This window comes from Leucoraja erinacea, chromosome 2 (assembly GCF_028641065.1).
Source record: "Leucoraja erinacea ecotype New England chromosome 2, Leri_hhj_1, whole genome shotgun sequence".
Lineage (NCBI taxonomy): Eukaryota > Metazoa > Chordata > Chondrichthyes > Rajiformes > Rajidae > Leucoraja > Leucoraja erinaceus.
This window is the reverse complement of record NC_073378.1, coordinates 73973380-73999924: the sequence shown is the minus strand read 5'-3', so window position 1 is coordinate 73999924 and position 26545 is coordinate 73973380. Positions and strand designations below refer to the sequence as shown.

Below are 26545 nucleotides of genomic sequence, written 5' to 3'. Positions count from 1 at the left end.
TCTGTCTAGGTTCTTATCTGCTGCAATCTTGCATTACAGTTTCTCTTGGTCACTGTGTTTAACAAACAAGTCTCCAAAAGATAACAAACGACATCTTTGGCGAGTAGAATCTGGATATTTATGATATATTACAATAAGTGGGACCCGTTGGGTCCCAGCATCACACAGGAGGGCTGGTCATCCAACGCAATATTTCACCTCTCCACCAATTCTAATATTGGTGGCCAGTTGTGGGGGGGGGGGGGGGGGGGGGGGGGGGGGGGGGGGGGGGGGGGGGGGGGGGGGGGGGCTTTCTGGAGCGCTAGTATGGGTGTTGGGCTGAAGGGACTGGTTTCCAGAGGGCTAGTATGCAAATTGTGCGCACCAAATGGATTCTTGGGCTGGCGTCTCAGTCAATCAAGCCTGTTGTGCTGGCAACTCACTCACTCACTCACGGCTGGTAGTTGACTCACGGCTAATCCTTGAAATTCTATTTCAAGCAGGGTATAAGGCCACCAAATTCAAGTGCAGTTTCTTACCACTTCTACCAGGGTGCAAGGCCACCAAATTCAAGTGCAGTTTCATACCATTTGAAGTAGGGTGCAAAGCCACTAAACACAGAGAGTCATGACCTCTCCCTCCTCCATCTTGCAGAGACTGAGCCACACCCACATTTCCGGTTTTATAACCCCTCTCCCCCCCCCCCACCGGAAAAGGTGTGGCTTTCATGGGGTGATTGACAGGAGAGATTCTCAACATTTTTTTTTTAAACTAATAACACTTATTTTTCATTGATGGGAAGAATTCTCTGCATCTGTTCAGCGGAGGGGGACCGAGTAAGATGGCCAAAAATCACAGCCATAAGTGGTAGCGTTTTATCTAAAATCAATATACAGTGCAAACAGGAAGTAAGTGCATTTACAGTAGTGCCTTTCAACTTCAAGCCAATGCACCCACGCCACCATTTGCAGTAAGTAGTGGCTTTCAACTTCAAACCACACCCAAGCCACACCCAAGCCACCATTTGCAGTAAGTGGTGCCTTTCAACTTCAAGTCAAAGCAACCAAGCCACCATTAGCAGTAAATAGTGCCTTTCAACTTCAAGCCAATTCACCCAAGCCACCATTTGCAGTATGTAGTGCCTTTCAACTTCATGCCACCATTTGCAGTAAGTGGTGTCTTTCAATTTCAAGCCACACCCAAGCCATCATTTGCAGTTAGTGCAACTTCAAAGCTCCCAAGCCACCATTTGCAGTGTCTTTCAACTTCAAGCCAAAGCACCCAAGCCACCATTTGCAGTAAGTAGTGCCTTTCAACTTCATGCCACCATTTGTAGTAAGTAGTGTATTTCAACTTCAAGCCAATGCACCCACACCCCCATTTGCAGTAAGTAGTGCCTTTCAACTTCAAGTCAAAGCTCCCAAGCCACCATTTGCAGTAAGTAGTGCCTTTCAACTTCAAGCCAAAACAACCAAGCCACCATTTGCAGTAAGTATTTTTTTGCAAGCTTTAGAACCAATAGACATTTTTTGCAAGCTTTAGAACCAATAGACATTTTTTTGCAAGCATTTTAGAACCAATAGACACTTTTTTGCAAGCTTTAGAACTAATAGACTTTTTTTGCAAGCTTTAGAACCAATAGACATATTTTTGCAAGCTTTAGAACCAATAGACATATTTTTTGCAAGCTTTAGAACCAATAGACATTTTTTGCAAGCTTTAGAACCAATAGAGACATTTTTTGCAAGCTTTAAAACCAATAGACATTTTTTTTGCAAGCTTTAGAACCAATAGACATTTTTTTGCAAGCTTTAGAACCAATAGACACTTTTTGCAAGCATTTTAGAACCACTAAGGGCACTCGCGTTTGAGTAGACATGTGTTCAGTGTTATTCACAGCTCAGAGAAATGTGACCCTCTGCTTTCCTCCAGCTTGCAGACACTGATTGAGGCACACCACTTCCTGGTTTTATAGTCCCTCCCCCCTGCCGCCAGCGGGGGCGGCAGAGAGAATGGGGAATTTTGTAAAAACATTAATATCTCTGTCATTTTTAATCGATGGGAAAAATCCTCGGCACACATGCGGCGGAGGGGGGATCTGAGCTAGGTGGCCAAAAATGACGGTCGTAGGTGGCAGCGTTCTCTCGGAAATCACAGCACAGATGGCCAAAACCGGTCAAGAACAGACTTTTAGTAATATATAGAATAGAAGATAGATAGATATGGGAGGAAGATTTCTAAACAACAAGAAATTCAAGATTAGAGTTAACTCTGGGGAGGCATTGATTAATGACTGTTTATTTCAAGTCCACAAGTAATCATTGTGTCATGAGGGTACAAGAAGGATAAGAAGCTTGCTCACACCACTTCCCGCCTGTTCGATAGACTCACCACTAATCTAGGAGTTGTTGCATTTGGTGTCTGTGCCTATCTGAGTAAAGTCAGATATAGAGTATGGATAAAGTACAAAATTCCCTCGAACACTGATCAAGAGAGCCAATTCACAGAATCATTTCTATAAATCATTTTACTGAATTATATCTTCATTGAATTGACATTATGGCACTGAGGATAAACAGTAATTATAAATTATACTTTGTGTAATTATACTTTGTACAGAACCCAGAGATACAGTTAGAATAGTTCATTTTTGACAGAATATCCTGCAAGTATCCAAATAAATATTTGCCCTGTGTCACACATCATTAAAAAATAATTCTGCAGTCTAGTTACATGTTTATTAATACGTTAGTTGATTGTTAGTGCAACAATTGTATAAAATGTATGGTTAAATAAAATCACTTAAAGCTAAATGTCAATAATAAATATTTGAATAATTTGGCTAAATCTTAAATTGTAACGTTTCTGTGACTAAATCATGACAACACACTGAGAATTTAAATGTCAAGGGGAAAGTCCATCTTGAAATCTACCTGTCGTTCAGGCGGAAAATCTATTGTCTTCTGGATTCTGCTGCAGTGAAATTCAAATAGCATGGATTTGAGTTAGTAAGATCAGACTTGGTTTGAAACCAGGCAAAGCTGGATTGCCCCTTACGATTACACTCAAGTGCATTGCTGGCATTAAAAAATAATCAAATATGTTTAATACACATTTTCAACATACTGTCATAGACCATGGAAACTTGGCCTAGGATCTAACTCATCGATGCCGACCAAGTTATCTTCCCGAGCTAGTCCCATCTGCCTGCATCTAAATCTTTGCTATTCACAAATATCTATTCGTCCAAATGTTTTTCCAACATAACTGTACTCACCTCTACAGCTTCGTTTGGCAGCTCCATCCATATACCCACTATTCCATGTCCCTGCAACTCCTCCATCTTTACCATTCAATGACCCCGACATGCACCTCCTCCAACCTATTCTATTGTATTGCTCTTGATACGATCTCCATTACATTGGAAAACTAAGCATAGGCGACCATTTCGTCAAACAATTGCGCTCCATGCACCAGGACTAGCTGGAGCTCCCAGTTGTGACCTATTGTAATTCCCCTTTTCACTCCAATATTAACTTGTGCTTCCTGGGCCACCTCCATTACCTGATAAAGACTGCACACAAATTTGGTAGCCTACAACCCAATCGGCATGAACGTCAAATTCCCCAATTTCATGCATGCCCCCTCCCCGCTCCCTCTTTTTCTTCTATCCTCCTTTCCCTCACATGCATTTCTTTCCACTCCTTGTCCACCCCTTCCATCTGTTTATCTCACAATCCCCCGTGTCCCCTATTTTTTCTTCCCCACCCATTTCTTCCCCCTCATACCTCTACTTCATTGTGTTCTCCAGGAAGTTATCAGAAGCAAAACACTGAGTATTCCAGAGCAACATGTTCTCATAGACAAAGTAGTTTGCATGCAGCACAAGGACCAGTTGAATGCAGCATAATGAGTGATGTGTAGTACAATAAGAGATGCTCTGGTTAGCCTCATTGATAGCCTCAAGATGTGAAAATGTGATATCCACAAGAAAATTACACATCTCTTTCAGAGAAATGGCAAAAGAATCAAGTAGAACTTACAAGGAAGGTGACTTAATTCATTAACATAATTTTTAATTTATTCCCAAAATTCCATCTTTGCTGCAAAGGCAAGCATCTGCAGCACATTTGTAATTGCCTTGGGTGAGATGGCGCCGAGACAACCTCCTAAATTGCTTAAGTACTAGTGGCAAAAATTCTTACAGTGCTGACCAGAACTGATTATGACCCAACAACCAAGGAACAGGAATGCATCTTCAAATCAGGATGGTCCAATACCTAGGAGGGGAACTTGCAAGTTGCAGTACTTCCACAGAATTTCTCCCTATTTCGTCAGTGGGGGGTAGAGGCAACAGGTTTGAGGTGTATTGTTTCAGAACCTCTAGCAAATTTATGAAGTGTACCTTCTGTATTGTGCATTCTGCAGCAAAGTAGGTCAAAGTCACTTTGACTTGGAACATACTGAACTTCTTGTGTGTGACAGAGAGTATTCAAAGATACTCCTGGCTTTCACATTATAGAATGGTGTATGAGCAATATCAGAGTTATTCACTTCAAAATATTCAGCTTCTGCGCAACTCAGTGGTAGTGTCTAGCTTCACCTCACGTGTGAAATTGATCAATTTCTCAGTAGATTCACCTTAAAGCAGCTGCCGGATTACAACATCCAATTTATTTAAAGCCTTTATTGTTCAGACTCTGTGTTACATTATCGTACAATCATTATTTTGTAGAAAACTAAAATCTTGATCACCGATTCAGGATACATGTGCATATGAAACTACAGCCAACAAAATTGAGACAATATACAGCAGTATATTTGCAAAAGTTGAATTAAAAATTCTGATAGCTTCAATCACTCATGCAAATTAACAATTAACATTTAAGAACATGCTCTGAAAAGTAGAACTTTTAAAATCTTTCCCCTGCACGGAGAACCCGACCTTTTTCCTGTCGGGTCTCCGTTGTCGTTGGGGCTGCAACGTGGAGCGGCCTCCAGCAGGAGCCCGACCTGGGGCTCCAGTCGCGGGGCCTGCGGACCTACTCACCATCGTAGAGTTGGCCGAGTTCGGAGCGGGTGGAACTGTGGTGGCGCGCTGCTGTGACCCAACCCCGGGGATTCGGAGGCTCCAACCGCAGGTCTGGTGGACGGTGACACCGGGAGCCCGCGGGTCCCTGCTGGGAGACCGCTTTCGGGGCTTCCGCAACGACAACTTCTCCCGCCCGAGTCGCGGGGTCGAAGAGTACCTGGAGCAGGGCCTTACATCATCGCCCCGCACGGCTTCAACGGCTGCGGGACTTTGCTAGCGCCCGCCGGGGGCTCCAACAACAAGACCCGGAGCGCGGCCTTGCATCGCCCGGCGCGGCGTTAATGGCCGCGGGACAATTGCCATCGCCCGCCGGGGGCTTTGACTCTGACATCGGGAGGGGAATGGGGTGTGCAGGGGAGAGATAAGTTTTTTTGCCTTCCATCACAGCGAGGAGGAGATGCGCTGTGATGGATGTCTGTGTAAATTGTGTTGTGTCTTGGGTCTTTTTTTTCTTGTGTGTATGACTGTAGAAACAACATTTCATTTGAGCCTCTATGAGGTTCAAGTGACAAATAAATTGTATTGTGTATTGTGTAAAGCTATCTTGGTTCACATTGCCAGACATATTTTATTAAATTATGGCAAGTTATTATGCTTTATCAATACATGGCATTTTGTGACCTTCAATGCAGTGAAATACTTCACCTGCCAAGTCCTTATATTGCGGTCCAAACATAGAACACCCATTATGTGAACACCAAATCAACTGGGTCCTACAGAACCAGTTCGGTTCCATAAAGGGCTCTCCACCTATATCTACCATAATTCGGTCTGTTCTTACTCTTTTTCCATCTTTGGGGCCCCAACCCAAAGTATCGCCTGTGCATTCCCTCCACAGATGTTGCCTGAGCCGCCAAGCTCTTCCAGCACGGTGTTTTCTTTTATCTTTACTCTAACTGTTCCGCTCATAATATATCAGCAAGCATGTACACTGAAAATGGCTGACTTCATTCTCCACTACAACTCTTAATTATACAAGAATTAGATTATTAATCTCCTTGCTTTGCCGCAAAATTCTGGATTATCCGGTTTCGGGCAAGATTAAAGCAAAATATTTTCTTGTTGATTGTTCACAGGTCCGACAGAGATGTACCTTTCCACCTTCCAAAATTTCAAATAGAAATGCACAAAGAAAACCACCAAAAAAAAAAAAAACTTAGTGGCCTGGAACAAATCAATAGAATGCAAGCTCAAATCCTTTTGAGAGAACAGGAGAATTTATCTTGTCATGAGAGAGAAGGGGAATAAGTGAATTCTGATCTCCAATCTGCCCCTTTAAAATATGCACTGCCATTCAGAGAAGATAGTGGTTGATCCTGCATCTCATCTACTTTCCTGTCTGACCCCCCTCCCTTTTTACATAATTGCCTTTATTACAGTTTAAGACTTTAGTTTCTGCTCTTCTGAGTCGCTACTTCAGGATCAAGGATGATTTTATACCACTTGAGTTCTGTGGGTTTAAATGTGATTCATGAGATGAATGTGGGAATTGTAGACTTTGACACAGATGGGGCAAGTGGTATTAGACTAGATAGGTAGAGAGGTAGTTTAGGAGGTGGTGTGCTCCCTCTTATTTTGGCTTGGTTTCCATATACCCAAGATTATTCTTGAACTGCCAATGACTTTCTGGATACTCCTTAAGTTTAATCAGTTACTGGGTAGAGTCTCACATGATAGTTTTCGAAAATACCAATTAGGAGCAGGAGTCAGCAACTCAGTCTCAACTTTGTTCTGCCAGTTGATAAGATCACGGCTGATTTAATTTGCAAACTCAACTCTGCGATCTGATACACTCTCAGTAATCCTTTCACTACATTTCAAAAGATTTATCTACATCTGCATTAAAAAACTCAGATAATGACCCTATTACCCATGTCCAAAGGTTCAGCCTAGTGGAAAAAAAAATCACTCCACCAATTTTAAAAATCAAACAGTGACCATTTGTTTTAAATTCTCCCATAAAAGAAAACACAATTCACATCCACACAATCATCACATCCTAAGCATCCTTCAACATCTTATATTTCAATCATATTTCAATCAAGTCTGCTCCCAATCTTCTGAATAAAAGCCCGGCCTGTTCAGCCTTTACTCATTAGACAACCCATCAGTTCTATTCCAAAACATCATCTATCCCTGTCCTCTGGGAATGCTGTCTGATCCACTGAGTTAGTCAGGCACTCTGTGCCTTTTTTATGTGAACTAGAATCTGCAGTTCCGTGTTTCCTAAATAATGGGCGATGATGGCCAGAGGAACCATTTAGGGAGCGGATCCTGTGTTGTCGTGTGGAAGAAACTAGGAAGGGAGGTATTGAAAATGAAGCAAATGCAGGAGGACCAAGATAGACACAAAAAGGTGGAGTAACTCAGCGGATCAGACCACATCACTGGAGAAACGGAATGAGTGATGTTGCAGGTCGAACCAGCATCTGCTGTTCCTTTCTCCACAAAGGAGGACCAGGGGTGGATGGGAAGGAGAGAGAGAGAGAACAACATGGGGTCAGCTATTTCTCCATTGTTGAGGCAGTATTTTGTAACATAGCAGGCTGGTGGCAGACCATTATTTTAAACAACATACAATACAGAAACAGGCCCTTCAGATCACCAACATGGTACTCATGTGTGTTAGTCCTATTTTCTATCAGTTAGCCCACAACCTTCTATTCTTTGGAACATCAAATGCATAAATGTTGAGACTGTGACACCACCACCCCTTCAGGGAATGCCGTCAAGTTTCCAACCACCCTCTGGTATTGGTTTATTATTGTCATGTACCAAGATAGTGTGAAAAAACGTTGTTCTGCATGCTATCCAGGAAGATCATATACGAGTAGATCAAGTAGTATATCAGAGAAATAAAGTGTAATCTACAGAGCTACAGAGAGAGTGCAGGTAAAAATGCAATGGCTGCATCGAGGTCAATTGAAATGTATTCCTGGAATATGAAAGCTCTATTCAAGAGGCAGATAACAGGAGGGAAGCAGCCGTTTTTCAATCTCATGGCACATACTTCCAAGCTTTTGTAGCTTCTGCCTGACAGGAAGAGGGCAGAAGAGAGAATGAATGGGATGCGAGTGGTCTTTGATCATGTTAGCAGTGTGAAGAGATGAGAGTTGATGGGGGGGGGGGGGGGGGGGGGGGGGGGGGGGGGGGGGGGGGGATTTGTGTAATGGACTGGGCTACGTTCACAACTCTCTACGACCTCACGCGGTCTTGGGCAGAGCATTTGCCATGCCTGGCTGCAATGCATCTACAAATGAGTTTTGGAAATTGGCAAGAGCAAGTAGGGTCTGGTGACAAAAATGTTTCCTCAGAAGAATTCTTCCTTCTAAACTTGTGGTGAAGGCAGCCTCTCAACATTTAAGAAATAACCAGACAAACATTGAGTCAAAACACAAAGTGCTGAACTCATCCAAATGCTGCAGAATCTTGTGTAACCACATGATTTTACAAAGACATAGGCTACAGATCAAGTTTGGAAAAGGGGATTAATATAGATGGTTACCAGATGGTGTGTTGAAGGAAGGATGTATATGATCATCTCCTAAAACAATGTTCTTCTACAAGTCTGCCCTAAACCAATGTCCACTGGTAATACACAGCTCAGCTATGGGGAAAGTTTTTTGTGATCTACCCTTTCTTTTCCTTCCTAATAATATTGTACATCTCAAATCAGGTCCCCCACAGGCTCCTGCAGTTCGTGAAAAGAAAATGAAGGACTTTGCTCATCCGGTGTGCTTGATGGAATGGCCATGGACCACAATAAATTAGCTCTTACACAACAATATTCATGCTACAGTCAATAAATACTAGAAAGTACAGAGAAGATACTGTTCAGGATTGAGGCAGAGGCAAATAGCAGAAAGTAAAATTTGGAAGTGCATTTTAGTGAAGTCTTGGTGATAGTCAGATTTCTGACCCGTGTAATTGATACTAATTTGTTGATGGAAAAATAGCTGCAGAACGGTACAGGTTTAGGTTTAATATTGTCCAGTGTACCAAGCTACCGAGTGAAAAGCATTTTGTTTTACACTTTTAAACAATCAGAACAAATAATACAAGCCAAATTCAAGTACAAAGGTGGGGCAAAGCATATGCAGTGCAGAAAATAGGTCTCAGCAAATACCGTATCAGTTCCACAGACAAAGTCCAGTGTCCACAATTGGGTAGAGTGAATTGGACTGCACCCTACTTTATGGAAGGACCATTCAGAAGCCTGATAACAGAGAGGAGGCAACTGTTCCTGAGCCTGAACCTCTGCCTAATATCGGGAAACTGGTCAGGTAGGCTTTAAAGTGGTTAACTGAATTATAAGTGAAATCCATTTAGAGAGGGTAACAAGGCAAAGAAAAACACAATGAGTGCTTGAATAAAGTAAATTGGAATGGAGAGATCTTCGAGTCACGCCTACAAATCCATGCTAGCAGAATAGATGAATGAGATTAAGGTAGCAAATCATCCTTTATGAGCCATACAATAGCATATCAGAAGGGACAAGGTCCCACATAGGAGATTAGTGGGCAAAATTAGGGCACATGGTATTGGGGATAGAGTGCTGACATGGATAGAGAAGTGGTTGGCAGACAGGAAACAAGGAGTTGGGATTAACGGGTCCCTTTCAGAATGGCAGGCAGTGACTAGTGGGGTACCGCAAGGCACGGTGCTGGGACCGCGGCTATTTACAATATACATCAATGATTTGGATGAAGGGATTCAAAGTAACATTAGCAGATTTGCAGATGACACAAAGCTGGATGGCAGTGTGAACTGTGAGGAGGATGCTATGAGAATGCAGGGCGACTTGGACAGGTTGGGGGAGTGGGCAGATGCATGGCAGATAAAGTTTAATGCAGATAAATGTGAGGTTATCCACTTTGGTAGCAAAAACAGGAAGGCAGATTACTATCTAAATGGCATCAAGTTGGGAAAAGGGGAAGTACAACGGGATCTGGGGGTCCTTGTACATCAGTCTATGAAAGTAAGTCTATGAAAGTAAGCAGGTACAGCAGGCAGTGAAGAAAGTGGAGAGGGTGGCGGATTTCCGCTTCCTGGGAATTCACATTGAGGAGGACCTGACATGGAGCGTGAACACCTCTGCGCTGCTGAAAAAGGTCCAGCAGAGACGGCACTTCCTGAGGGTGCTCAGGAAGAACAACATCGCCCAGAGACTGCTGCTGTCCTTTTATCGGTGCTCCATAGAGAGCATTCTAACATACTTTGTATGCGTGTGGTACACCAGCTGCACAGCGGCTAAGAGGAAAGCGCTCCAGAGGGCTAGTGACAATGCCCAGAAAATTGGTGGCTGCCCTCTCCTCACTTGGAGGACCTACACAGTTCCCACTGTCTCAAGAAATCCCAGAACATTATAAAGGACATTTCCCACCCCGGCCACTCCCTGTTTGAACTGTTGCCGTCAGGCAGACGGTACAGATCAATGAGGATATGGGGAGAAGGCAGGAACGGGGCACTGATTGGGGATGATCAGCCATGATTACATTGAATGCCGATGCTGGCTCGAAGGGCTGAACGGCCTACTCCTGCACCTATTGTCTATTAGGGAAGTTATGCTACAATTGCATGAAACACTATTAAGTATATGGTTCACGTCATCACGTTAAAGAAAAAGCATGCAGGATCAATTGGGGAGCAGAGGAGATATCCAAGCAGACAGGAAGGACATTTATCTTTGAATGGCACACATGGGCTGGAGGAACTGGGAAAGCATTAGAGGCAAACTGAAAATAAGCTTTTAATCATAAAGGATGATGTTGGAGGAAGGAGGTTGGGTTGTTTCTGGAATCTCACAGCTGAAAAGGAGAGTTAAAAAAACAGTAAAAGTATACTGTCACTTGCACTATTAGCAGAGTAACATGCCTGGCGATTCATCAACAGCTGGGGATATGGATTAGGATGGATAACAGTTTTTTAAATTGATACATACACAATAAGCCACATGTTCTCAACCTGTGAAATCTAGATTATGTTCCTAGAGGGTGCATCACTTGGTTAAAATTGCAAATGCGCTTTATGGTGGATAAAGATAGGATTCACTTGGTCCTAATTGTACCACTACATGACGACTTAAATCACACTCCATCCATCTTTGACGAGTCTTTGTACCTCAATAAATAAGAACACTAAATAACACAAACAAATCTGAGAAACTAAACAGCTAAAATTAACTTTTTGTAAGGATGCCAATATATTCTGGCATCCTTCTTACTTAAATTCTCATTATCCTTTATAGCCTTGAGGTAAAAGTTGTCTGTTTACATAAAATATACAGACCAACAGAAGGGAAATAACTTGGGACATTTAATGAAGATTTTTTGCTGATTTGCATGTGAATTCATTCATGAATTCAAACCCATTCATTATTACTTTGCTTGCAGACTAGAAATACATTAAATAAAAAAGTAACAACTTCAAATTGTATCTAGATAGAGCTTTTTTTATAAAGCATTTTTGTGAAGTATTGGTCTGCTTTGAGGATAATGAAAGCAATTGGGCACACCGTAAACATATTTCAAATTATACTGCTTTTAACATAGAAAAAAATAAAATTTTGATTAAGAACTTGCTGCCTTCATGCTCCAAACCATCACAGGTTGTGTTCCAGAGACTGTTGGGAAATATTTATTCTGCAAGACACCCAATAATAATACTTTAATTCTTAATTTGTTCTGAAAAATCTAACATAAAATATCAAATCCTGACAACTAAGTTGTTTTTTATTTGAAAATGCTCAAAAACACAAATGAAGAGCAAATGAACTGTTCAAAAATATTGAACACCAAAATTATGAAAAATAAATTAAAAAATACAAAAAATACATTGCATCAATGTTTCAGCACTTACTCAATCACCCTCTATTTACACCTCTTTCAAACAGGTCAAGTCCAATTTGGCCTCACCACAATCTAAGGTAGCACCGTTATTATGTTTTGAGTTAATATACTACAAAGATGATTTAGTAATGTTTGGCACAAAGACCCATCATTTGTTTATTTACCTCTGTACTCCACAATTTGAAATTTGTACTTAAATGTTTTTTTTTAATTACATGCGGTTAAAGTGCAATAAAGGCCATTTTTACACATTTTGGTTACACCATGTAGAAATTACAGCAGTGTTTATACATAGTCCCCACATTTCAGGGCACCATAATGTTTGGGACACATCAATGTCATGTAAATGAAAGAAGTCATGTTTAGTATTTTGTTGCATATCCTTTGCATGCAATGACTGAAGTCTGCGATTCATGGGCATCACCAGTTGCTGGGTGTCTTCTCTGGTGATGCTCTGCCAGGCCCGTATTGCAGCCATCATTAGCTTATGTTTGATTTGGGGGCTGGCCCCCTTCAGTTTTCTCTTCAGCATATAAAAGGCATGCTCAATTGGGTTTAGATTGCATGATTGACTTGGCCACTCAAGAATTGACCATTTTGTAGCTTTGAAAAACTCTTTTGTTGCTTTAGCATTATGTTTGGGATCATTGTCTTGCTGTAGAATGAACTGCTGGCCAATGAGTTTTGAGGCGTTTGTTTGAAATTGAGCAGATAGGTTGTGTCTATACACTTCAGAATTCATTATGCTACTACCATCAGCAGTTGTATCATACATGAAGATAAGTGAGCCAGTACCTTCAAAAGTCATACATGCCCAGGCCATAACACCCCCACCACTGTGTTCCACAGATGAGGTGGTATGCTTTGGATCTTGGGCAGTTCCTTCTCTCCTCCATAATTTGCTCTTGCCATCACTCTGATACAAGTTCATCTTTGTCCCATCTGTCCACAAGACCTTTTACCAGAACTGTGGTTGCCCTGTTAAGGGCTTCTTGACAAACCATAACCTGGCCATCCTATTTTTGCAGCTAACCAGTGGTTTGCACCTTGTAGTGTGGCCTCTGTATTTCTGTTCATGAAGTCTTCTACGGACAGTGGTCATTGAATGACTCCTGAAGAGTGTTTCTGATCAGTCTGACAGGTGTTTGGGGATTTTTCTTTATTATGGAGAGAATTCTTCTGTCATCAACTGTGGAGGTCTTCCTTAACCTCCCGGTCCCTTTGCGATTAGTACGCTCACCAGTGCACTTTTTCTTCTTAATGATGTTCCAAACAGTTGATCTTGGTAAGCCTAAGGTTTGGATGATGTCTCTAACAGTTTTATTCTCGTCTCCCAATGGCTTATTTGACTTTCATTGGCATAACTTTGGTCCTTATGTTGATAAACAGCCATAAACATTTCCAAAGGTAATTGAAAGACTGGAGGAAAGACCAGCTGCTGAAAACTCTCTTATACCTGCATTGAGGAGGCATTTAAACACACCTGAGCAATTATAAACGCCTGTGAAGCTACGTGTCCTAAACATTATGGCGCCCTGAAATGGGAGGGACTATGTATAAACACAGCTGTCATTTCTACATGGTGAAACCAAAATGTATAAAAATACCCTTTAGGACAATGTGCACTTTAACCATATGTGATTTTTTTAAATTACAAATATCAAATTATGGAGTACAGAGGCAAATAAATAAATGATGGGTCTTCGTCCCAAACATTATGGAGGGCATTGTATCTATACAAATGAATGTACTCACATTTTCAAATAGATTTACCCATCCTAAAAATCTCGTATTTCGCTTGGACAGTTCACAACACAACAGTATGAAAGTTGAATTCTCCAATTTCAGGTCACTCTTTAAAAACACCTCCCTCTCCCCTCCCCTCCCCTGTCCCTAGTCAACAGTCACCCTGTCAGGGAACTTGTTTGTCTGTCATCTGTTGTCAGCGCTCATTTGTCCTGATTTTCTCTTCGCCTCCAATTTTTCCCTCCACCATCCCGACTACAATCAGTCCAAAGAAGGGCCCAACCCAAAACATCACCTGTCCAATTTCTCCAGAGAAGTCTGACCTACTGAATTACTCCAGCATTTTGTGTCTATCTTTATGTAGAAATGGACTCTAATTGACATTTATATTAAGTAGATAGAACTCCCACTACCAGCTATGGTGTACATCATGTATGATTTCGACTAACATTAGCTGCTATATATAAAATATTACTTTCAACTCATCAAATACATAATACATACAAATTGAGTTGCATTAGCAATTTTGATTGTGTACAGATGCTCCAATTTTAACAGCCAAATTTCACAAATGTCATCACTTAACATTAGCTGCTACATATAATCCATAGATTGTTTTGTAACCAGGTATGTTACATATTCATTAGGTATAGTTTGATACATACAAGTCACAGCAAATATAAGAAAAACAGTTCATCTTAAATCACCAGATACATATTATGAGAGTTTGGATTAACATAATCTGTTATACAATCTATACAGCTGGGACATTTAAAAGGTTCAGATATAAATAATTGAACTTTTTTTATAAGTTCACTTAACAACAGCTCAACTTACCAGAAAATAAATGAACTAAATTCAAATGAAACAAAATAAACCACTTAGCTTTTACAAAGGAAGATCAATAACCCCTTACATATCTTTCAACAGCTTTTCTGGGGGCTGGACCAAAAGTACATCTAGCCCCTCAGAACAGAACATTTTTGAGTTCCTTCCCTGGAAGTTCAACAGTAGAGAGGGAGGTCAGATGCATCGACATCTGCCAACCAGTGACAAGTGTGTTTCAGACCTCACTGCACGCGATTCAAGTTAGTAGGTGTGCATTACAACTTATCCCTGCAAACTATCGAAGCTGCAGATCAACAAGTCTTAAGGTCCTGGTGCACTTCAGCCAAGAAGCTTAATATGAGTGTCTGGCGAGACAGTTGATACATTGTTTATAATTTTCCAAAATGCTGAAGATTCAGGAAAGTTCCATCAGATTAGAAAGTAGCAATGTCGCATTTTTATTCAAAATGGAGAGACAGAAAGCAGGAAACAGCATGCCAGTCAGTTATCGTTTTTTTTTTCTGATGACAGCTCTTAAGAAGCTTTGTTAACGGTGTAATTGTGAGGCAATTAGCAAAACCATGCCAAGTCAACATAGTTCAGTGAAAGGAAAATCATATTTGATCAATGTATTCATTTTTCTACAATGTGCTCTGAATGGAAAAAGTGTGAGGCAGTAAGATCAGATTTCAAAAAGCATTTGACATTTTAAAGCAGATGTAGAAATATTCTTGATAAGCAATGGAGTGAAAAATCACAATTATATTAGCCATACCCTTTGTTAAACGGTGGAGTTGGCCTGAGGGGTTGTGGCCAACTCTGCTCCTAAATTGTAGGTATATATGTTAACATACAGCAACTTCATATATATATCTTAACGCTCAGAAACATTAGCAGAATGTAACTCATAAACCCGTGTTTTTAATTATGCAATATGTAATTACAGCACATATTAACCCCTTTAAACATGAGCAGAGAGCAATGAATATTCATATTGACTACAATTTACTATTAGTAATATTTAGTATTATTACTGTTCACATGAACTATGGTTTGCCTATGGTAGTGGATGCACATTACAGCATATTTCAACCCCAGCTTCAACTCACCTGCAGATGGGGTCTAAATGTCAGAATTATCTCTTTACTCATGGTATAAATTAAAACATATGAGCCCTCATTTCATCAAGCCAGCAGACATGTTATATGACAAATCGTTAATAATCTAAACACAGCTGGAAAGACTAGTATTTAGTGGCCATCCTGACTTGTCCTCAAGAAGATGGCGTTGAGCCAACTTCTCGATCACGTCCAAGAACGTTGTATGAAAGCAAATTCCATAACTTAGACAAATGATGAAGGAATAATGATATATTTCAAAGTCAATATGGAAATATGGAGCAGAAAAATCAAATAGCACTATTACCATCTATCAGAAGCTCCTGGTAGTAGAGGGTGAATTTCAAAGATGGTGTTAGAATAGCCTGCGCAAATAACAGCAGTGCACTTTGCAAATTAAACACTGAGCACCAGTGTGGTGAGAATGAATGTGATGGGGTATGGGCTGATGCGGTAACAATCTGGCAGTCTGCCTTATTCCAGGTGGTTACTATTGAGTGGCATTGGAGTTGCAGTCATCCAGGCAGATGCAGAGTTTTCCATCACAACGCTGATTTGTGGCCTGCAGATAGTGGGAAGGTATTGGGCAATCAGGAAGCAAATCATTCATCATCATGATTTGCTCTTGCAGCTGCAGTATTTCCTTGTTGGTCAGATTAGTATATTGCCAATGGTGGCCCAAAGGTTTTGAGAATGGGTCAGCTGACAATTATGCCATTGAACAGCAGGGTAAGTGGATAAACTTCATTGGAGATAGTCTGACTATTATTTGGTAGGAATCTTACTTGCCATGCCCAAATGTTGCACTTCTTCATTTGCCGGGATGTTGTAAATGGGTTTAAATATTATGCAAACTGCCAAACACACTTCATGTTGCTAATGATTGTGACTAGACTGATAGAGCAGTAAATAATTAAATTGCATGTCCTGTTTTTGTGAACAAATCTGGGCAATCTTTCATAATTAGCTAAAGATGGGCTTCTCTAACATGGTGATCATGGAAGGACACCAAGATAGATCATCCATCTCTTCAACATTTCTTTCAGAGCATAGCTGCAAATATATCAGCCTTGTATTTGAGGACATGGAAGTGGTGCAGAAACAACATCCTTTAGTTGGATTACTCCTCAATTAGTTGTTCAGTTCCCAATCTCATAACCAATAGGCAGGTTCGATTTTATCATTTAAAAATAAATTGGATAGTTATATGTACGGGAAAGGAATGAAGGGTTATGGTCTGAGTGCAGGTAGATGGGACTAGGGGAGAATACGTGTTCGGCACGGACTAGAAGGGCCAAGAGGGCCTGTTTCCGTGCTGTAATTGTTATATGGTTATAATAGATCATCCGAGCTTTGATCTGATCCATTGGTTGTGCGATCACTTAACTGCCCACTGCATGCTGTTTTGCATTAACAAAGTCTAGTTCAATTTAATTTAGAGATACGGCACGGAACAGGCCCTTCGGCCCACCGGGTCCGCGCCGACCAGCGATACCCGCACACTAACATTATCCTACTCACACTAGGAACAATTTAACCAACCCAATCAACCTAACAAACCTGTACGTCCTTGGAGTGTGGTAGGAAACCGGAGCACCTGGAGAAAACCCACCCAGTCACAGGGAAAATGGACAAGCTCTGTACAGACAGCACCCATAGTCAGGATCGAACCTGGGTCTCAGTTGTTGTAAGACAGCAACTCTACCACTGTACCACCGTGCCGGCTGTGTGATAGCTTCACTAGCCTGACAACCCACCAGCAAGCCTGGTGCTGCTCCCAGCCTGGCCTTTTGTATTCCTCAGATGTATCAGGATTGATCCCTTGATAAAAGGACATGTCAAATGATGAGATTACAGATTGGGATGGTGTATATTTCTGCTACAGATAGATTAGATTACTTTATTTTTCATTCAGACCTTTCGGTCTGAACAAAATTTAATTGCCTGCAGTCATACATACAATAATAAAAAACAAAACACACAATAAACACAAATTCTCGATCACGATAATGGTTGACATTGCTTTCTGGATGTCCAGTTTTGATCTGACAAATCTGTTCCACATGATAATGGGGTGGGGGTGATGTAAAGTCAGGACATCACTGATGCAAAGACAAGGACTGAACAGCGTTGACTTCTATCAATGCTATCGTTGACAGATGCCATTGCCACAGGTAAATTGGTAAAGATGGGATAAATCTATTGGATCTCCAATGACAGTTTATATACTATCTACCACAAACTCATTCGGGAATATATGTTCTTCAGCACTGGACAGCTCATTGATGGTCTCAAAATGGTGAGGAATTAAGTTTATGTTAGTTAAGTTTCCCACCCAATGACATTCCATGCCCTTTCACTGCTTCAAGTCCTGTTCAACATGGAGGAGGACTGTTCCATTAATCGAGGGAAGTTAGGTGTTAGCTTTCTTGCTAATGCAATACAATACAAATTTATTGGATATAGAATTGAACTGCAGCACTTCAGGGTATTCCTTCTCACTTGTGTGCCACTGTGCTATTGCCGGGAACTTTTTAAATCAGTGGAAAATTACATATTCAAGATTGCGGAATCATCTGGCATGTTGGCCAACAAAATAATTATTTTTAAACATCTGTCAAGCTGTTAAACACAAAATTCTGGCGTAACTCAGCAGGACAGGCAGCATCCCTGGATTCAGACTGACGAAGAGTCTCGACCCAAAACGTCACCCATTCCTTCTATCCAGAAATGCTGCCTGTCCCGCTGAGTTACTCCAGCATTTAGTGTCTATCATTGGCGTAAACCAGTATCTGCATTTCCTTCTTACACCTCAAGTCCGGCTGTTGCTTGACTAGTCTGTGGGATCATTCTTCCAATTTAATAGGAGCTCATGAGGAAATATATAATAAAATTGCTCAAATGATAAGTTCTTAAGGAACTTGTGTTAAGTTGCAAGAGAAGGGTTTGGAGAAATACATGCCTCCACAAAGAAAGAAAGAACAAAGAGCACACACAGGAGAACAGATGGCTTATCATAACATGGAAAGGTTGATCTGAATAGGCATATCTTTCTTTATTGCTTTGAAGCAATAATCATGCTGTGAGAAGTTGTAGTTGGTTTAGGTTGGTGTTTATAATGGAGGGTGTAAATGGGATCTTTCTCCATGACATGGGCACCATCCTTCTTCCTTTGTGACGCATCTCAGAGTTTGGTTGTGTCATTTAAGGCGATTTATGGTTGCCTATGTTGGATTGTAGGCACCAAGGGTAGATACTAGCCTGTGAGATGGTTTGTGCTGTTTAAATGTGTTTATGTTGGGATAAAAGATAAGGCATATATGATGGTTGTGTGACCTTTGCAAAAGGATTTCTTATGGTTACCAGAAACTGAGAAAGTAACTGTTTTGATACTCTTTCATTTGTTGTGAGGAATGCTTTTAGTGAAGAAGCATTACATTCGTTTCCTCCAGAGATAGTAGGGGGAGGTTGTAATACAAAATGAAATTAGACCCGAGCTTGGGAAGAAGCAATCAAGTGTGACAATTAATGGCCTTTATGTGTCTGTAGTTGGGAATTGTGTGATTGGAACCTGGTCTTTACCACTTTGTAAGAATGGGGCAAAATTCATATTTAATCTTTGTAATCCATAAGTAACTGTATTTTAACGATGTGGTTGTAAGGAAATTAATGGTGAAGTGCATTGTGTTTAATTACGATTGTAAGTATTAGACTTTATTTAAATCGGAAGTTTTAGAAATAACTTTATTTTCCAAAAGTGAAAATATGTTTTGTATGCATGTGTTGTGTGATTGCTATATTATGTGTATATTCTGAAAAGTATTCTGTGAAAATCAGTTTTCTATCTGTGGTTTTACTTTATTGAAATAAAATGATTTTGAGCAAAGAGGTTGAAGAAACCACAGAGGGGAAGAAGGTTGTAAAGGGGCCGGAAATGGGAAAATCATGTGACTATACGTGTTGTCACTCAATGTAAAGGATTTAGTTGATTGGTTAATGCAAATAAGTTAAATGTATAGTAAACCATAATGATTGGTTAATAGTTTGCCACTCCTTGTCTTTTACCTATATAATGTGTTACGTTTATGCCAAAGTAGTAGTTCTTTCCAAAGATCCTATAGCAGAGCAAGATGGGTTACTCTCACGCAAATGCGTAGTACGCTCATGGGCGGATTCATGGGTGATTTTATGACTCATTTTAGCAACCTGCCTCCGCCATCTTGTTCCGCCATCTTGCGCAGCCATCTCGCTTCCGGCCAAAGATTGGATCCGCAACGGGGAGAGGGAGTGCGCGGCCCGGGGCAGCGGGAGAGAGAGTGCGCGGCCCGGGGCAGCGGGAGAGAGAGTGCGCGGCCCAGGGCAGCGGGAGAGAGAGTGCGCGGCCCGGGGCAGCGGGAAAGAGAGTGCGCGGCCCGGGGCAGCGGGAGAGAGTGCGCGGCCCGGGGCAGCGGGAGAGAGAGTGCGGGGTCCGGGGCAGCGCGAGAGGGGATAAGGCCTAGTGTGTGTGAAGTTGCGGGGAGGTTTACAATGTTTCTTATTTACAATGTTTCTTATTTAATGTCCCGTGTCTAGTCTGAAATAAAGTTCATTGTTGGATCAGAAGAAATATAATTGTGTGTGTTATATGATTATATACATTTATATAATTTTCATGTATGTGTGTTTATAAACATTTTATTCTTTAACAAGAATTAACATAATTATGAACTAACAAAATTATGAATCTAACCCTGTATCACACACAAAAAGTTCCCCCGCAATGTTAATTACCCTGCGAGTCGGGTCGGTTCCGGTTACTACAAAATCAACTCAAACACTGTTTGTGAGTCATTTAAAAAGAAATGATTTAAAAAACATTAAAAAAGACAATTACCAGAGTCAAATTTTATTCTTGACAAGAAGTATGAACTGACAGATTTATGAATCTAACCCACACAAACTGTTGCCCCGCAACATTGATTACACTGCAAGTCGGGTCGGTAGGCTCAGGTTGCTAAAATGGGCGTGGAAAAATGCCCAGGATCCCCTCCATAGCGTACTACACGTCAGCCCATTGCATTTAACAGGAGTAGCCTATCTTGCTCTGCTATAAGATCTTTGGTTCTTTCGACCTGCCCCAGAGTTTTAACTCTGTGTTGGAAGGTTTAAAGAATTATCCAGCGCTGTGAGAATAAAGAATCGATTTCAACATCAAGAGTTTAAATCAAGTTTTCTTGAATTGGACTGACAAAAATAACTCATTTTAACACTCACACATTTTGAGACAAGGACTTTGCAAAGTTCACGAGGCTGGGAGAAAGTTTAATGTGTCCAAATTTTATCTCCAACTATATAGTAATATATTTTAACACAGTTTACTCGCACCTGCAGATATTTAGTCTACATCTCCGCATATGTTGCAATATATAATCTACAAGTTCACTCATGTCAACGGGCATTATTTCAATCAATACATATTTTCATAAATCAATTCACACGAGCAAGTATTTATTTGTTATTTTATACAGTATCTTTTATTCCTATTCCACACGCTAACATATATATATATATATTAGGCTGCAGTATTCTGCTCCACTCAAATCAGCAGGTATTTCTTAAATTCTCCAGTATTATATATTAGTCTACATTACTGCATACAATCAGTGTATAGGTTTCCGAGACTGCGTCTTCACAACCTCGGTGTAAAGATGCCTATCAGCCCAACCTCTCTTCCACAACATGTCCTACCATCCCAGGAATCACCAAGTAATACTTCATTACATTTCTTCCACAGATAACGAGACCAAAAGTGCACATAAAATTCTAGATGGGGTCTTAACAAAACTCTGTAAAACTGTAGCAAGCAGTTAAGGTGGTCAATATATAAATTATCTTTCCTAATGCTTGCTACAACCGGTGTGCAGGAACTTGCAAATCCAGTTGCACCACTCCTTCTTCCAGGAAATTACCATTCCGATAATATTTCTATATCTCACACTGTTTTGCATCCACCATATATTTGCCCACTCAATCACTTTATCTAAATCACATGCCTCTGCATCGTCCTCACAGCTCACATTCATACCCCTAGTCGTTCAAAACAAAATTGGAACTGTGGCATTTAGTTCCCTCAACGAAATTATTAATATATTGTAAACAACTGGGGCTCAGATACGAATCCCTGTCGCACCCTCGTCACTGCCTGCCTCCAGTTAAATACCAATGTATTCCTACTCGGTATAAAGTCTGTCAACAAATTGCTCAATCCTTGACAATGCCTGAATAACCACTAATGCATATATGTTCCAATTGACATTAATTACAATCCACATTAACTTGGTTGACACAAAATGCTGGAGTAACTCAGCGGGACAGGCGGCACCTCCCAATAGTACACATTTCTAACAATCTATATTGCATTATCCCACTCAATTCATCTCAGCAACCATTGATTATGAGCTCTATTCTAGTCGGTATTATCCCCTGCACGATCTCTATTCGTGTCGATATTATCTCCTGCACTCACTAAATACACTGTGTATTGTCCTCTGTACTTTCTGGGTTAACGCAACCCAGCGTACATCGATTACAGTTCATATTACAGTCAGTGCAATGCCCCGTGTTGCCAACAGCCCCGTGTTGTTGCCGCCGCCGCCGCCGCCGCCGCCGCCGTGGTGCCCGGTGCCCGGTGCCCGTGTGTGCGCGTGTGTGTGACTCACGCCAGCAGACCGCAGCATCGTTGCCGGCCGCGCCTCGCGCTCCCATCCGATTCAAACCGTCAACCCGCTCGCCACTCGCAAACATTCGAGAGCGGACAACTGACAGGAAGCTGCCGCCGGCCCCGCGCTCCACATCCGGCACTCGCCGCGCATGCGCCAGCTCTGCGGGATGCGCTTCAAGAGTGCGTTAGCGCGCATGCGTCCTCCTCAACTGTCATGGCGATGGGGTGGACCCGTTTGTTTGTTTGTGTCGGTGAACAGAAGCAACAGTCGTTATAGAAACTTGAAGCACATTGAGCTAAGTTTACCCCAGATGAGTTTGTCAAAAATGTATCTTGTCGTATTGATCATTAACTGAACCAGTAAGTATATTGGAAGTGTAGAAATGAACTGCTCGTGCTGGTTAATACACAAATGGACACAAAGAGCTGGAATAACTCAGCAGGTCAGGCAGCATCTTTAGAGAACATGGACAGGTGATCTTTCAGGTCGAGACACTACTATAAACAATAGACAATAGGTGCAGGAGTAGGCCATTTGGCCCTTCGAGCCAGCACCGCCAGTCAATGTGATCATGGCTGATCATCCCCAATCAGTGTCCTGTTCCTGCCTTCTCTCCATATCCCCTGACTACGCTATCTTTAAGAGCCCTATCTAGCACTTTGAAAGCATCTAGAGAACCTGCCTCCTCTGCCCTCTGAGGCAGAGAATTCCACAGACTCACCACTCTCTGTGAGAAAAAGTGTTTCCTCGTCTCCGTTCTAAATGGCTTACTCATTATTCTTAAACTGGCCCCTAGTTCTGGACTACCCCAACATCGGGAACATGTTTCCTGCCTGTAGTGTGTCCAAACCCTTAACAATCTTATATGTTTTAATGAGATGCCATCTCATCCTTCTAAACTCCAGAGTGTACAAACCCAGCTGCTCCATTCTCTCAGCATATGACAGTCCCGCCATTCCGGGAATTAACCTTGTATACCTACGCTGAACTTCCTCAATAGCAAGAATGTCCTTCCTCAAATTAGGGGACCCAAAACTGCACACAATACTCCAGGTGTGGTCTCAATAGGGCTCTGTACAACTGCAGAAGGACCTCTTTGTTCCTATATTTGATTTCTCTTGTTATAAAGGCCAACATGCCATTCGCTTTCTTCACTGCCTGCTGTACTTGCATGCTTACTTTCATAGACTGATGTACAAGGACCTCCAGATCCCGTTGTACTTCCCCTTTTCCCAACTTGACGCAATTTAAATAGTAATCTGCTTTCCTGTTTTTGCTACCAAAGTGGATAACCTCACATTTATCCGCATTAAACTTAATCTGCCATGCATCTGCCCACTTCCCCAACCTGTCCAAGTCACCCTGCATTCTCATAGCATCCTCCTCACAGTTCACACTGTGACCTAGCTTAGTGTCATCTGCAAATTTGCTAATGTTACTTTGAATCTCTTCATCTAAATCATTGATGTATATTGTAAATAGCTGCGTCCCAGCACCGAGCCTTACGGTACCCCACTAGTCACTGAAAGGGACCCGTTAATCCCTACTCTTTGTTTCCTGTCTGCCAACCACTTCTCTATCCATGTCAGCACTCTACCCCCAATACCATGTGCCCTAATTTTGCCCATTAATCTCCTATGTGGGACCTTATCAAATGCTTTCTGAAAGTCCAGGTCAGATTGTAGAGGAGGGGGAGGGAAAGTCCAGTCAGATTGTAGAGGAGGGGGAGGGGAAAGGGGGAGAAGGATGGAACGGGCAAGATGTTTAGGAAAGAACTGTAGATGCTGGTTTAAATCGGTCGAAAAGAGGAGAGGAGCAAGGGTCCTGGAGGGAGACCGCTTTTCAGGGCTCCTGCAATGGCGACTTCTCCCGCCCGAGTTGCGGGGTCGAAGAGCTCCTGGAGCGGGGCCTGCATCACTGCCCCGCGCGGCTTGGAATGGCCGCGGGACTCTGCGAGCGCACGCCGGGGGCTCCAACATCAAGACCCGGTGTGCGACCTCGCACCACCCGGCGTGGCTTTAATGGCCGCGGGACAAACGCCATCGCCAGCCGGGGGCTTTGACTTTGACTCTGTCATCGGGGGGGGGGGGGGGAGAGTGCAGTGGAGAGATAAGTTTTTTTTTGGCCTTCCATCACAGCAATGTGATGGATGTTTATGTAAAATGTAAATTATGTTGTGTCTGGGGTCTATTTGTTTGTAATGTATGGCTGCAGAAACGGCATTTCGTTTGGACCTCAAGGGGTCCAAATGACAATTAAATTGACTATTGACTATTGATTGTGCGGAGAAAAGAAATGGAGGGGTGAAGATGAGAAATGGGGTGGGGGGGGGGGGAGGGCACAGGGGAGGGAAGGGTTGTGAGAGGATACCTAAAATTGGAGAATTCGATGTTCATACTGTTGGGTTGTAAGCTACCCAATGTGAGGTGCTGTTCCTCCAGTTTGCGTGTGGCCTCACTCAAGAAATGGATGTGGCCCACATCAGAAATGTCAGTGTGGGAAGGGGAGTTTAAATAGATAGCAACCAGGAGATCCTGTAGGCCTTGGCGGACTCAGATCGTCCTTTATTATCTCTGGCCTTTGTTCTTACCTTCTGCCTATAAAAAAAATGCCCTCGCCGATGTCGACCTATTACCTGCCATGGTCTCGCCTTTTCCAGCTTTCTTCTCCGCCTCCCCCTACATTCAGTCTGCACCCAAAATCTCACCTATCCATGTGCTCCAGAGATGCTGCCTCACCCGCTGAGTTTTTCTAGCACTTTGTGACCTGAGGTATATTAGTAGTGGCAGATGAACACCAACAGAGTGTATCAGAAATGGTCCTGAGCATGGGTTGTGTTAACGAGCCCATCAAAACTTTCACAGATCATAAGACCAAAAATTATGAATGTGAGCGTGTTTAATTAAGCTATTTAACCCAATCCCAAGGGTTTGAAACAATAACATAGTTTCACACAGCATTTTACACTGGCTCATTGCAAAGGTTGGGGCAAATAAAACAATTTTGAAGTATGGTCACAATGTTAACATCAGGAACATTGCAGAGTAAATGCATACATAATGTGATATTGGAAAAGGAAAAATGAAAGCGTTTGTCAGAAGAGCCGAATACATATTTTTCTCAGCATGCTCCTGATGTCCTCCCTATCAACGCAGCATATCTTTCAGCCGATTTTGTTCACTGCATATTATATCAAGAATTGGCTGAGAGCTCTGAAACAATAAAAGCTAATAGTACCAGACAACATCTTGGCTGCATTACTTAAGGTTTGCACTTCTGAAGTAGATTAATCTGCCTGCCAATGTGAAAAATATGACATACATACAAGGTGCCAACAGCACCACTCCACAGCATTACCTGCTCTCTAATGCCAGTTTTAGAGTATCAGGACCATTCATCCCTTGAACATATCACAGCTTGGTTCAAATATGGACTACAAAATTGATTTCTAGATATGATTTGGGACCTTGACATCAGGACAGCATTTGAACAGGCGTGTAGTCAAGGAGCATTGGTAATGCTTAGGTTAATCAACTTCAGGAGGAAAATATTCCAATGGTTTAAGTCATATCTCACGGGGAGGTTTTTGGGCGTCAGTTATCCCACCCTGAAAACTGACTGAAGGGGACACAAGGGCTGCAGATGATGGAATCTTGATTCTGAAGAAAGGTTCCACCTAAAACAGCATCTGTGTATTTCCCTCCACAGATGCTGCCTTGCCTGCCGCGTTCTTCCAGCACTGATTTTTGCACCTTATTGCAGATGTTACTCAGTAGAGTGTCTTGGCCCAATTATCTTCATTCATAATCTTAATTTCATTATTAGAATTAGAATTAGAATTAGAATTTCCTTTATTGTCATTCAGACCTTATGGTCTGAACGAAATTTTGTGCCTGCAGTCATACATACAATAATACAATAATAAACAACAATAAACACAAATTAACATCCACCACAGTGAGTCCTCCAAGCACCTCCTCACTGTGATGGAGGCAAAAATCTTAGGGCTGCAGTCTCTTCCCTCCTCTTCTCCCTCTGCGCTGAGGTGATACCTCACCGGGCGATACCACAAACAGTCCCACAGCTCACCGAACCCCGCAAACGGGCCGGCTCACCGCGTGGTCGAAGCTGCCGCCCTCCAGTCCAACGGACGCAGCCGCTGGCTCGCGGCTGAACCCCGGACTCAGGTCACCGCCGCCAGAATGCCGTCCCAGCCCCCAGAGCACCGTTCCA

General features: G+C 42.0%; 1 protein-coding gene across 2 annotated transcripts in view; it reads right to left on the bottom strand.

Moving 5' to 3' along the window:
- atp2c1 (ATPase secretory pathway Ca2+ transporting 1) overlaps positions 1-22467 on the bottom strand; it is a 113552-nt gene extending 91085 nt beyond the window's left edge. For both annotated transcript variants that reach the window (XM_055658547.1, XM_055658555.1), the window contains exon 1: positions 22310-22467. In XM_055658547.1, the coding sequence (XP_055514522.1) occupies positions 22310-22327 (18 nt within the window). In that variant the 5' untranslated portion in view covers positions 22328-22467. The remainder of the gene's footprint in view (positions 1-22309) is intronic.
- Between the last annotated feature and the right edge of the window lie 4078 nt (positions 22468-26545).